Below are 12,738 nucleotides of genomic sequence, written 5' to 3'. Positions count from 1 at the left end.
CTTCGCTTCATATCAAGCTTCTTCGAGATCGCGGAGGAGATATCCGCAAGTCCATCATGCTATTGTCCAACAGGTTGATGTCGTTATGTGCAAGCCATGCTTCTTTAAGGGTCCGCCATTGAATCCGAAGATGTATGAGGATCATTGTTTCTCATAGAGATTTTATATCGCTTCATGGGCCTCGGCACCGCTCTACACAAAGCAGCAGATTTAGGCAAAGTAGATGCAGTACATTATCTGATTAGATAGGGGCAGATACCAGGATCAAGGACGTAATAGGTCGGACTACATTGGACTGAGCAACAAAATCTGGTCATCTGAGTGCTTCAATAGAATGGCAAAATCCCATTCCTGATCTCTATTCGTTACCGGGTTTGCGAAGCAAGTGGCTTTTGCTAAACAGGTGGAAATCGTAGCATTAGCCATAGACTCTTTGTGTTGATAACCCAAGGGTAACACCGAGGCGTTATCTCCCACGTGATCTGTGGCAAAAAATGCGGTAAAGAAAAAGTCTTGCCCACGCTAACCACAACAGGAAAGTGCCTGATTCGCCGCTTCCTCTTCCTTTTCAATCGCTCATTTCCACTTTTTCTTGCCGCTGAGATCTTTTTTCTTTCCTCCTCGCCCATCTCTCTCTTTCTCTCTTTATCCCCTTACCTCTCTTTTTCATCGGAATCGGACACTGTTCCGTCTTCATCTCTCACTCAGTAGTCTTGTTACCTGCTTCAAGGTACTTCTAGTCTACTTCTTGTGACTTTTTGTTCCCCTGTCTACCTTCATCGTCGTCGTTTTCTGTTTCATCAAAATAACACAAAACTACACCATGTCTTCTTACGGTGGCGGTTATCAGCGCGAGTCGCGCGGCGACTCTTATCGGTAAGTTCATCATCTTTGAGACGAAATGTTATCAGATTTCGGAGATATCGCAAGTGATATGTTGTTGAAATGTATCGCCTTGGCCTGGGTTGGGTATCACTTACTGGGAGTCTCCCTCGCTCACCTGTGTCCAACTCAAATGTTGCTATGCTAGCGTTCTGCGCGATAATAGCCTGCAACACCTTGTACCTTTGTTTAGCGTCGACGATGGCTTGAGTTATCTCTGAAAATCTGGAAACTTCACATCTGTGATTCAGTGAATGACTGACAAATGCATACAGCTCTAGAGGTGGTCACGATGGCGGCTATCAGAATGGCAACGGCTACTCTGGCGGCGGTGGCTACGGTGGTGGCTATGGCGGTGGCTACGGTCGCGGTGGAGGTGCCGCTGGTGGTGATCGCATGTCGAACCTGGGCGCTGGCTTGAAGAAACAAGATTGGGGTAAGTTGATTACCTTCGATTCCCGTTCGTCTTTGGGTGCTGACTTGCTATCCCTAGATTTGGACTCCCTCCCCAAGTTCGAAAAGTCGTTCTACAAGGAGCATCCCGATGTTGCCGCTCGCTCTGAGCGCGAGGTTGAGGAGTTCCGTAAGAAGCAGGAGATGACTGTACAGGGACGCAATGTGCCTCGTCCCGTCGAGAATTTCGACGAGGCTGGGTTCCCCCAGTACGTCCTGAGTGAGGTCAAGGCTCAAGGCTTCGAGCGTCCCACTGCCATTCAGTCTCAGGGTTGGCCTATGGCTCTTTCCGGTCGGGATGTCGTCGGTATCGCCGAAACTGGTTCCGGAAAGACCCTCACCTACTGTCTCCCTGCCATTGTTCACATCAACGCTCAGCCTCTCCTCGCTCCTGGCGATGGTCCCATTGTCCTCATCCTCGCTCCTACCCGTGAGCTTGCTGTTCAGATCCAGACCGAAATTAGCAAGTTCGGGAAGTCTTCCCGGATTCGCAACACTTGCGTCTATGGCGGTGTTCCCAAGGGCCCCCAAATTCGTGATCTGAGCCGCGGTGTCGAAGTCTGCATCGCAACCCCTGGTCGTCTGATCGACATGCTGGAAGCTGGCCGGACCAACCTCCGCCGTGTCACTTACCTCGTTCTTGACGAAGCTGACCGCATGCTGGACATGGGTTTCGAACCTCAGATTCGCAAGATCATTTCTCAGATTCGTCCTGACAGACAGACCTGCATGTGGTCCGCCACTTGGCCCAAGGAAGTCCGTCAGCTCGCTACTGACTTCCTGAACGACTATATCCAGGTGAACATCGGTTCCATGGATTTGTCTGCTAACCACAGAATTACTCAAATTGTCGAGGTCGTTTCCGACTTTGAGAAGCGCGACAAAATGATCAAGCACCTCGAGAAAATCATGGAAAACCGTGGCAACAAGTGTCTCATTTTCACCGGCACTAAGCGCATTGCTGATGAGATTACTCGCTTCCTCCGCCAGGACGGATGGCCCGCACTTTGTAAGTCTCTCTTGGATCATTTCCTCATTTCCCAATGCTATTGCTAACAACGAGCCCAGCTATCCACGGCGACAAGCAACAACAAGAAAGAGATTGGGTCTTGAACGAATTCAAGACGGGCAAGAGCCCAATCATGGTGGCCACTGATGTGGCTTCCCGTGGTATTGGTATGATTGAATCGCAACTTTTCCCCCTCCCCTCCCTATTCTCCTCCCTAAGCTCCCTCACCCACATTGACGTCGTGTGACAATGGCACGGTGCTTGACTCTCTTCTAAAAGAAGCCATGTTGGTATAACATGACTCGTCCAGGCTTTGTCGGGTCTCCTGAAAATGGTGCTCATACCATGAGGACCTTGGACTTACAGTGCAGTGTAGCAGATTGATTCGTACTTTCTGTTCTGAGTTTTCCATCTCTGTTCTTGAACCTCGTTGGTCGAGAGATGGGCTTTCTCTCCCTTCGACTTGTTGAGGCTGCATTCCAAGGTTACTCTAGGACCGCGATCTTGCCCCAGGCGATGGACTCTGCCACAAACGGATTTCGACCACAGAGTCCGTGAGAGAGTGATGCATCAAGTCTCACATGACTCAAAAGGGCGCCTAGGCCTCGTTGCTATTTTCACTAATGCTCTGTTTGCTAACCTAAATCTGTTTAAAGATGTTCGCGACATCACTCATGTGCTGAACTATGACTATCCCAACAACTCGGAGGACTACATTCACCGTATTGGCCGAACTGGTCGTGCTGGTGCGAAGGGTACTGCCATTACCTTCTTCACCACTGAAAGTGAGTTTCTCTTTACGACTACCCCTGTCACTACTTGTCATGACTAATGACATTCTTCAATGCAGACTCCAAGCAGGCTCGTGACTTGGTTACTATCCTCACTGAGGCCAAGCAGCAGATTGACCCCCGTCTCGCTGAGATGGTTCGCTACAGCGGCGGCGGTGGCGGTCACGGCGGTTACGGCCGCTGGGGTGGCCGCGGTGGTGGTCGCGGCGGTGGTCGTGGTCGTGGTGGTAGCTACACCGCTTCCAACGCTGCCCCGCTTGGCAACGCTCGCCGTTGGTAAACTGACTGATCTTGACCTTGACGTCCAGTCTCGTCATTGAGCTTGTAACCCATCGTCACCGGTAGACTTTGCTTTTCCATGGTTCCCTCGGGGTTTTTCTACGTAATTCGGTACGGAAGGCGTTTTTCGATGATACGATAGACCTTGTTCCTTTTTCGAGTTATGGTTTTGTTTTTACAGATGCTCGTCGTCGGGCTTTTGAAATGGGCCGCAGGAGGCTCACCGCTGCTGGAATTGTCTAATTTTGCAGATCCTATCCATGCATCTTAATTTCTGATCTCAAAAGTTGTTAACTTTGGGCCATTCGCTCGTTCAGTGGGCTTAATGCAATTAGTTTGCATTTGCATCAATAAAGAATGTTCTTAGTGAATAGCTTACATGGAACTATGTGTATTTTCCTTCACGGTAAAATGTTCTGTGACCATTATGGCCTATTGCATACCATCACTGTACTTTGCCAATTCTTGCCAACCAGAATTAATTATTCTTGCCTTTATTCAATGCATTCCTGTAAATCATATGAATCCTTATATGAAGCAGCCACTACTTTTCATAGCATATTTAAACATTGCATATAGTTCAGTCCGAGCCCAGACTTGTTTTGCCCGTATCAATGATCCATCGATGCATCCGTGAGTGGCCAAAGTAATGGGAGCTATGAAGAGGGCCTACAAGTCATATTCGCTCCAATCCAGCGACTTAACGGAACAGTAAAGTCTTCTCCAAACGTACAATTCATACTCATACCACGGTATCAAAGTTTGAGAATCTTCTGCGAATCCGCCACCAACAGCCGGCAAATCACCTCGACCACGCCTTCAGCTGCGCCTCTAGAATCCCCGCGAGTTCCTTATGGACATGGCTCGTCAGATGACCCGAATTGTACCAAAAGTACGTATCCAGCGGCGTGGGACACCCGTACGCCCGGTAATTCGTCCCGATGTCCGGTTCGTTGTACCCCGCGCAGAAATTCGTCGTGTTGACGATTCCATACCGCGCCGGGTGATCTATCATGTTGCCGAGCGCTGTATGGGCGTCGAAGACGTGGACGGTGGTGTCGGGGTGGGCTCTTTCGAAGCTCAGTGCGTGTTGGGCCAGCGCGTCGTTGAACCAGGTTATCTGGGTTGCGTTGGGGGAGGGATTACTCCGCGCTTGGTTGGCGGGGGTGCGGTCCAGAGGGGGCAGGTTCATGAAGAGGTAGGAGTGGTAGCCTAAGTTGTAGAGGGTCTGGACGGAGGCGAAGAGCGTGGTCATCATGCGGTTGTAGAAGGTGGGGAAGTGTACGGCGTATTTGGCGGAGTCGTTCATGTCGTTGATGCCGATCCAGATGGCGACGAGGGTGCGGGATGGGTGCATGATGTTCTTGAGCACGGGGTGGCCGTATTGCTCGTACTGTGTTACCTGGTTGACGAGGGAGACCGTGTAGTTGTGGTGTAGGGGTGTGCTGTGGAAGAATTAGATGATCGGTACTACGGCTTGTATAAAGGCCTCGTACTATTCAACGGAGATGTCTGCTCCCGCAAAGGCAAAGTCCCAAAGTTGCTTCTTACAGCTCAGTGGTGAGGTCAATCCTTTCTTGACGCCGCAGTTTGTTAGGAACTCAACCCAGTTGGGACCTCCCTCGGCCGTGGCAGTCTAGCAGGAAGGGTGGTACTGTCAGCAATCACGGCGTCTTCGGCAGCCAGCAGGCTTCGCAAGCCCTGCGATGGAGCGAACCTGGTTCTGAACAATCTTGTTGGAAAGTAAAGTTTTCCAATCGTATGCAAAATTCAGCTGGTCGCCGATGAAGCTGTAGTTTTGGTGGCCATGTGTTCCTTGGACGTATGTGTATGAGTCGCCAAAGGCGAGTCTGCAGGATGTGCGTCAGTAGCAATCTTCAAAGGTACAGGCTGAGGATTATAGAGAACCAACAGGTACTTGGTGGCATCCCAGTCAAACGCGTGCTTGGAACTCGATTGCGCAGGAAGCGCTGCTGCCACAAAGGCGACGGCCGCGAGAACCAGATTTCTTGTTACGGCAATCATATTCACCGCAATTGCCTTCCGTCACGCCAAAGAGAAGAATTTGATTTCATCTGATGTGAAGAATATGCCATTTCAGAAACCGGTTTACTCCAGACCGGGATTGACGCCTTGATATCCATCTCCTCAGCCCCGCAAATATCAATTGCATTTGCGGGGAAATAGTCCATGTTCCCGCAAGTCGACGGACAATATTTCTCCGTAGTCAATTGATGATATTGGATGGCAGGTGCAGATGATTTGGTCTATGTCCAAGGAGCCAGGAGATTATCCCATCCCTAGAATCTTCAAGAACAGTATCCGGGGAGGCAGAGATTGAGTGGGCTCCATATCCCAGCTATCAGTCGCCCTGGATGATGGATAAACAAATATATAGTTCGGTATAACATTGCCTAATTTCGCCGGGATTGACTCAGTCATCACCTCGTCCCACATTATAAGTAGTTTTTGACGGTCATTCCAATGACAGAAAATCGACTGACAAATCCAGTCTCGAATCATTGATATGATGAATGCTTCAACGATGAAAACCAACAATGACGTTAACTAAGATGGCCAAGCCATCCGCGCGCTGGATTGAAGCCTGAGGCTCAAATCGCCTGCGGGGCTTCTGCGGCTCTCTCCAGCTCCCAAAAGCTAGACAATGCCTAGTAGATAGACGGTGGGCTCGTACGGCAGTGGTTTGTTCCTAGTTGGTACTTGGGATGATAGTCATCTTATCAATTGATTTGTCCAGGCATGTCATGGCATTCAGCTTGTGCATAGCAGCATGACATAACGACAACGTGCCGCTGCAGGAGCCTCAAGTTTGTTCAAGTTACCAACTGGCAAATCTTTCCACTTTCGATAATGTCGCATCGGAAGGTCGAGTGCGCCTTTTTGCCTTGCGCAAGGGTAAACTAACTTAACCTAAGATATGATTGGACGCTAGTTGTTTTGAGCTAACTGCTGTATATCCGCAACCTAGGCATGGTTAGTTCGTACCTTTGTGGGCCTACTGATAGTTATGGGTGCATGTGGGAGGCCTGACTCAGCACTCCACGTCCGAGCATCTGAGGTCCATAGGAGAGGGAACTCCGTACCCTGACCCCTCGATGTATTCATGCTCCATCCACCCTGGAGATATATCAGGTGTATTATTGTCACCAAGCTCATGGGCCGGTCTTCCCATAATATCAAAACAGATTATCTCGTGGATTTCTTCTTGTATTCTTCCCATTGACGATGAGGTATTGTATCTTCAGGTACGAAGGGTTAGATGCTCAATTCCACCTTATCATTCTGTTCCTGCTTGCTGGACACACCGACTTATCAACGAATGGCGGCCTCTCAAGCAAAAGCAGTTTAAGGCATATGCTGCGAGGCCAGAAGGGCTTAGGTCATATTTTGAGCGGAACCGACGCTGGTTCGGGTGGGGCCAGTCCGAAGGCCGTGTGTCGAATTATCAATACTATTAATATTTTGTTAGTTAAAGTGGATGCAAATGAGTCTAAATCAGGGAGGTCCCAAAGCGCGGATATCGGAAGCAATTTCGTTGGTAATTTGATAAAAGATAGTATTATTATTTTCTATTGTCTGTATTAATACAATGTGTATGTTGAAATCTTGAATACCTCCAGGTACCTCAGTAAAGTCTTCAACCAGGGTCAGGGATATGGCACCCAAATCTCATCACACAAAGTAGTCAGTGCGGTAAAGACACTGATAATAGTCACCAGTTAGATATCTAGGAGGTAGACTAGGCACCGAGGTAGAAACAAAGTTGTCATACTGTACCAAAAGAAGTAAAGGATGCAGCTGCCACCATCCCTTGACTATCCTGGCCTGACTATCTAGTTCCTAAATTCCTAGAGCTGCCGTAGATCATGCACAGAACATGTACACTGAGTCACTGACACCTCAACTATTAAATTTAGGACCTTACTGTGCAGCTATAATGCCTGGTGGTTTATGTCCTCCTTATGCAATTGTCATGCAGATGATATAAGAGGCCAGCTTTGTAAAATTCCAAAATCTCAATCTATTGAGACATCCGCGGAGAACCAAATTACTTCGGGTACCTGAGAGGCTGCGAGGCTCCCTACTCGACAACAACTTACCAAGATACCAACATGATTCAGGCCACCTCCTGCTAGTGGACGGGTGGATCACAAAGTCGGAGACTCGGAGATATGGAGCTTCCTCCGCCGGGGTTGTAAACGAAATAAACAAGTACATACTCCGTGCTAATCCCCCTTTAAGGTAGGCGATTTCTCCCTAGTCAGCAGACCAAACTGCCATAGCGGATCCGCAAATATACGTTGAATTTCAATTCAATGATTTGTCATTGATAATTTAGTGACTTTGGAGGATACTCACGGATAATCTTGAATCCTGCTGTGTGGATAGTGGCTAGCTTGGCACACTGTCCGTGCTATCATGATATCGCTATTATTACCCAATGGCTTCCAATGGACCGTGGTCATGGAGCTGTAGAGCAGTCAAGCTATGCTTCCTGTTTGCATTCATAATCTCGTGCACCTAACTTGCGAAACCTCGGGTGTCGTTCATGATCATAACCAATTGGAGTCCGTGAGTATGGAAGTACCTGAATACTAAAGATACTCTGTACCTGACACGGTAATTGGTACTCGGGATGGCTCAATTGGCAAGTTTCACATAGCAGCAGCCGGAGGTCATAATACAAGGGAAGTACCTTCATCCTCATGAATGACGAGTCACTGTTCGGAAAGACAAATTGATTATCAGATAGCCGACTACCGAATCAACAATTTGAGCACACCATTCAGATATTTGTAAAAGAGTACCTCTCTATGCTGCCTGAGTTATGCTCTTGCCCTGGCCCGCGCCCGCACCGGTCTACTTCTTGGGTTTTGAGTTTGATTTGAGTTTGGATTCAAGTTCAAGACCGCTCTTGTGCGAAATGAACCAACAATAATAACCATAATTATGGCCCCATCTCACTCCCCACATCTCGGACAAGACTTCGCACCGACTAACCAACACTTTGTTTCAGTAGTGTAACCTTTTCTCGCCCTGTAAGATAGGTTACTTAAGTTTAATCATTTCTAAGCGATGTTTTATAGTTACATAGGCCAAAGTGTATTTGAGTTTGAGGCTGACCATCTCAGCAGCTATAGGCCACAGGATCCTAGGTATTCGGAAAATAATCTGCAATATTTTTTATCTGGAACATGGTACAACATGGTATGGTTGTGGATGCTAACAATAGTAACTCAACATACCGGTAGGCTGTTGGTACTACTTATCGATCAGACAGAGGTTGTTGGAGAATGCAGTTCTGAATATACTTGTAGATATCACGCAGGAGTGTTGAGATAGCATATAGAGAAATTAAATAGTATCAAGCCATACAATTATACAACAGATACAACCGAATGGAGTAGGTAAGGTACTCCGTAGACACTGTGTAGAATGATGGAGCTTTGTAGCCCGTACAGGTGGTGCCTTGTTACCCACGTGGAGCCGAGTATTATTGACTAGTTCCGACATGGTCATGATTATAGCGTGACACCGCACTAGCCGCATAAATAATGGTACCATGGCTCATAAACGCCGGTAGTCTATTTCTATAGATGCAGATGAATATAACTCATAGAGGCGAAGGTACGAAGTAAAACAAGTCAATATAAAATGATCAATAGACAAGAACTATGATCACAAGAGGTGCTTTGAGGATCGGAGTGCCGAGACTTTACCCCTATTCTTTGCATGATGCTGCAGTAAAAGTCAGAGAGAAGAAGAATTAGTAATATCAAACTCAGATAGAGCACTGTGCTGTCAATGGTGTGGGTCATACAGTATTTGGCCCCAGTGCTCCAGTTGGTCTCCAAAAATGCAAGGGAGGTATGAAATGAACACCTACGGAGTATCAAGTGCTCACAAACAAACTAACTTACTGTGGACGTGATGATCACGCAAAAATGACCTTGTAGTGTCCTGAGATTTTGGATGGTTACTTGAAGCTTGAAGCTCTCCTACAACACCACCCTTCAAGGCCTATGTACCCTCGGTAGTGGCTGGTTTCTTTCCAGTTGGCGTACGAAGTAGTGATTGAGGGACAGTTGTCTAAACCGATCGACACCGATCCATAAAATATGACAGTAATCGGCCAGCATCCGAAACACTATGGTTCTCTGTAAGATATGGGACCATAAAACAATGTCTAGTCATGATGAATACCTTAATGATGGTATTATCTAGCCCACACATTTGGAGACACGATGCAGTCCAGGTCATTGTAATAGATTGTCGTGTCTCCATCGTCCACCTGATCCACGCTTTCTTCTGAACAACAGCCCGGATAAAGGCTAGGAAATAGATGCAAGCAGGGGAGCAACGACATCATCAACATCAAATGCACAGAAATCGTTTTCAGTGGATGGGTAAGATATGGACCAGAAGCCTGTTATTGCGACATTGGACTTAGGGAGTATGACGGGACATTGATATCACACTCTTCTGGATTAGTACTTCGGTCATATCATAATAATGATAGAGCAGGTACGGGAGTATATCTATTCAACAAATTTACAGAACTCCTATAAGAACATTAACTCCTACATTATCACCTTAAGGAGCCTAGTGCACACCCTACAGAACACTGCTAGTCATTCCACAGCGCATCTACAGAGTAATGTAACTCCAGATACGCAAAAAGTCATCAAGATGTGAGGTTGAACTGTTTAAGCAACAAGCATGGCTGGCGCCTTTTCTGATTTCTCAAGTTGTTTCCCTGCTGGCCTGTTCTCTTCACCGGGAGGCATTAGTGGGCGAGGGTGTTTTGAGCTCCACCTGCGCGGGGTATGATCAAGTCAGAGCACCAATCAATTGGAGCCCAAATTAGGGACCCAGGCTAAAGCCTTTCCGAGGTTGGAGCCTTGCATGATTCTTGCATTCCTTAGGTAGCTTTCTCTTCCCCTTCAACATGCATGGCTGGCCTTCACATCACCCCCCTTTTGGTAGCAGACAAGCTGATGATAATTTCTGGCACTATAGTAATGATAATGAATTTTAGTTTTATGATCATGCTGGGAAGTGCAGAATCAGATTTGTATGAGTAACCCCTAATTTTACCAGAGTATTGCCGGTATTCCGCTTGAATGAGTTTAGCATCTTTGTACTTCTTTAAAATCACAATAATAATAATTTCAACTACTGTGGACATTGACCACTCTATTCATATTCAATTACTAACATCTGGTGCTGCGACTTCTCCTGTATTTTTAATATCATTATTGATCACATGTTTGATTATGCTACCCAGTAACATTTCATTGCCGTCATCAGGTTGTATGGCACTTTCTAGCCAGTATCATCAAGTGCCCAAATTACGCATAGTCTTAAATACATGAGATAGAAGCCATGATGTTAACAAAGAATTAACACAACAAAAGTACCACAACTTGTTTCCTGTATTGATGTGTATTGTGTACTCCATACCTCCTACATCAGTGTTGGATTTACGACGCGACAAATGATCAATCCCCCCAACACACCACTTCGAGGTTACCTAAGGCACCTATCTAAGTAACTTCTGATCCATGATTGATCTTTCGCTTCCGCTTCTAGGTAGGTTGACATCCTTAAATCACGACTTTATAGTCTACTGTGTGTTTGCACTTTGCAATGGGGCGATTCTGAGATTTAATTCCTGCTCGCTCTCTCTATGGAAACACAGTACACCATAGTCAAAGCACCTCAGTCACTTTCTACCTATGTGAGTGATTCAATGCTGCTGATGATTGGATCACTGCCTCGTGTGCCCCACTGACGCGTTCCTGACTTGCACAAGAGGAGGACTATGGAGTCGGTACCTCTCTACATATACAGTTCTAACCATGTACAAGTTACACTGTGTGGCATAGCTGAAGTGTTGAGAATAATTCGCATCGGGCAAGTAATGACACAAACGGGTCCTTAAAATGAATGTTTTCTATTAATATGATTATTCATGTCAAGGAATCTGTAATGATTAAGCTGTTGTGGTCAAGTAGCAGACGATGTGTTTTGTTAATTGCTCATCGTATTTCAAGGTACTGCCCAAGGACAAGTGAGATGATGACCTCGGGCTACCCCCATAGGGAGGTAGGTAATAATTATTTTTCCGTTCCCCCTTTCCACCAGTGACCTTCAATCTGCCCATCCATACCTTTAATGACCTTGCCAACTAAACAGTCCCTCAGACTAAGCAGAAAGGAGCTACCTGCTGCCGGCATCAGCCGCCGTTTTGATTTCTAAAGGAATACAACAACATCTACTCCGTATTTGGCTTTTATTTTTCTCCATTATTATTATTCTGGACTGTGTCCTATTTACACATGCACTTATCTGATGGACAACTTGGCTCAAAGATATTTGTCATAATTATTACATTACTTATTGGTGAACCACTGGTTGTTTCTGACCATTTCCGTTATTATTTCCTGCCCTTGATTTTCCCTCGTCAAAGCCTCCACTGCTACGGAGTAGGGGAACCTGCACGCGCTCTTCGCTTTTCCCCGACTTGCGCTACACCCTCTTCTTCACTAGGGCCGCGCTACTTGGACCTTTACCCAGACCGTTCAAGCCGTTCCTCGGGCACGCCATATTAGCCCATCCTCGATCTGCCCTTACTCTAAGTAAAGTCCTGACTACTTCGGCCACGACCAGTGATCTTGGAAGGTCTCCACGGGCGCAACACGCTAGGTTCATGACAGTCTCCCTGCGGCCGTACTCGACACGCGCACCATCTGTCCCAAGTCGCGGCTAGACTATCCAAGCTCTAAGCCTCTAACAGCAATTCGTCCTACTATAAGTTTTTTTCAACATCATCTTGAATTGTCGTCAACACCGCGACACACCACAACAGACAACTGCGTGCGAGGATTCCGTGTGGGCGAATTACAAGAGCCATACGCAGTAGAAGGAAAAGGGGTTGCTCGGTAAAATTCTAATCTCGCCACTTTTTCTGCGGAGAGCTCCGCTCTCAAACAAGAGAAATTCAGGAAAAAGGGAAAAAGAAAGTCAGACAAGGAAAGCTTAGCCGGGAAAAGAGCCTACAACAGTACAGCTTACTCGAAGACACGAAAACACAGATCCGCCAACCGACTAGATTGGATACTACTGAGGGGAAGGGGTGTAAAAAACAATTGGAGAATCGAAAGGAAGAAACTGTTATTTTTTTTCCTTACCGTCGGAGAGTCCTGATATTTCACGGAAAAAGTGGGTCGGAATTACTGAGTGGTAACGGACCCATCACCACAAAGCGACAGCACTCCGGCTATTCAAATCTCGAAGCAG

General features: G+C 46.9%; 2 protein-coding genes across 2 annotated transcripts; one reads left to right on the top strand and one right to left on the bottom strand.

Annotated features, from left to right (window-relative positions):
* Positions 1 to 823: 823 nt before the first annotated feature.
* ALT_3987 (DEAD-box ATP-dependent RNA helicase DBP2) lies at positions 824 to 3,415 on the top strand (the record flags this gene model as incomplete). The annotated part of the gene is made up of 6 exons (XM_033564384.2): positions 824 to 876; positions 1,158 to 1,318; positions 1,376 to 2,344; positions 2,404 to 2,511; positions 3,001 to 3,129; positions 3,195 to 3,415. The coding sequence occupies 6 exons, from the start codon at positions 824 to 826 to the stop codon at positions 3,413 to 3,415; spliced, it is 1,641 nt and encodes a 546-aa protein (XP_033420275.2).
* Positions 3,416 to 4,216: 801 nt separating this feature from the next.
* Positions 4,217 to 5,439, bottom strand: ALT_3986 (SGNH/GDSL hydrolase family protein; the record flags this gene model as incomplete). The annotated part of the gene is made up of 4 exons (XM_033564383.2): positions 4,217 to 4,859; positions 4,911 to 5,050; positions 5,132 to 5,264; positions 5,327 to 5,439. 4 exons carry the CDS (start codon positions 5,437 to 5,439, stop codon positions 4,217 to 4,219), a joined length of 1,029 nt encoding a protein of 342 aa, XP_033420274.2.
* Positions 5,440 to 12,738: the final 7,299 nt, after the last annotated feature.

The sequence above is a fragment of the Aspergillus lentulus genome, assembly GCF_001445615.1.
Source record: "Aspergillus lentulus DNA, contig: Alt08, strain: IFM 54703, whole genome shotgun sequence".
Taxonomy (NCBI): domain Eukaryota; kingdom Fungi; phylum Ascomycota; class Eurotiomycetes; order Eurotiales; family Aspergillaceae; genus Aspergillus; species Aspergillus lentulus.
The sequence above is the reverse complement of the archived record's forward strand: the minus strand, read 5'-3'. Positions and strand labels throughout refer to the sequence as shown.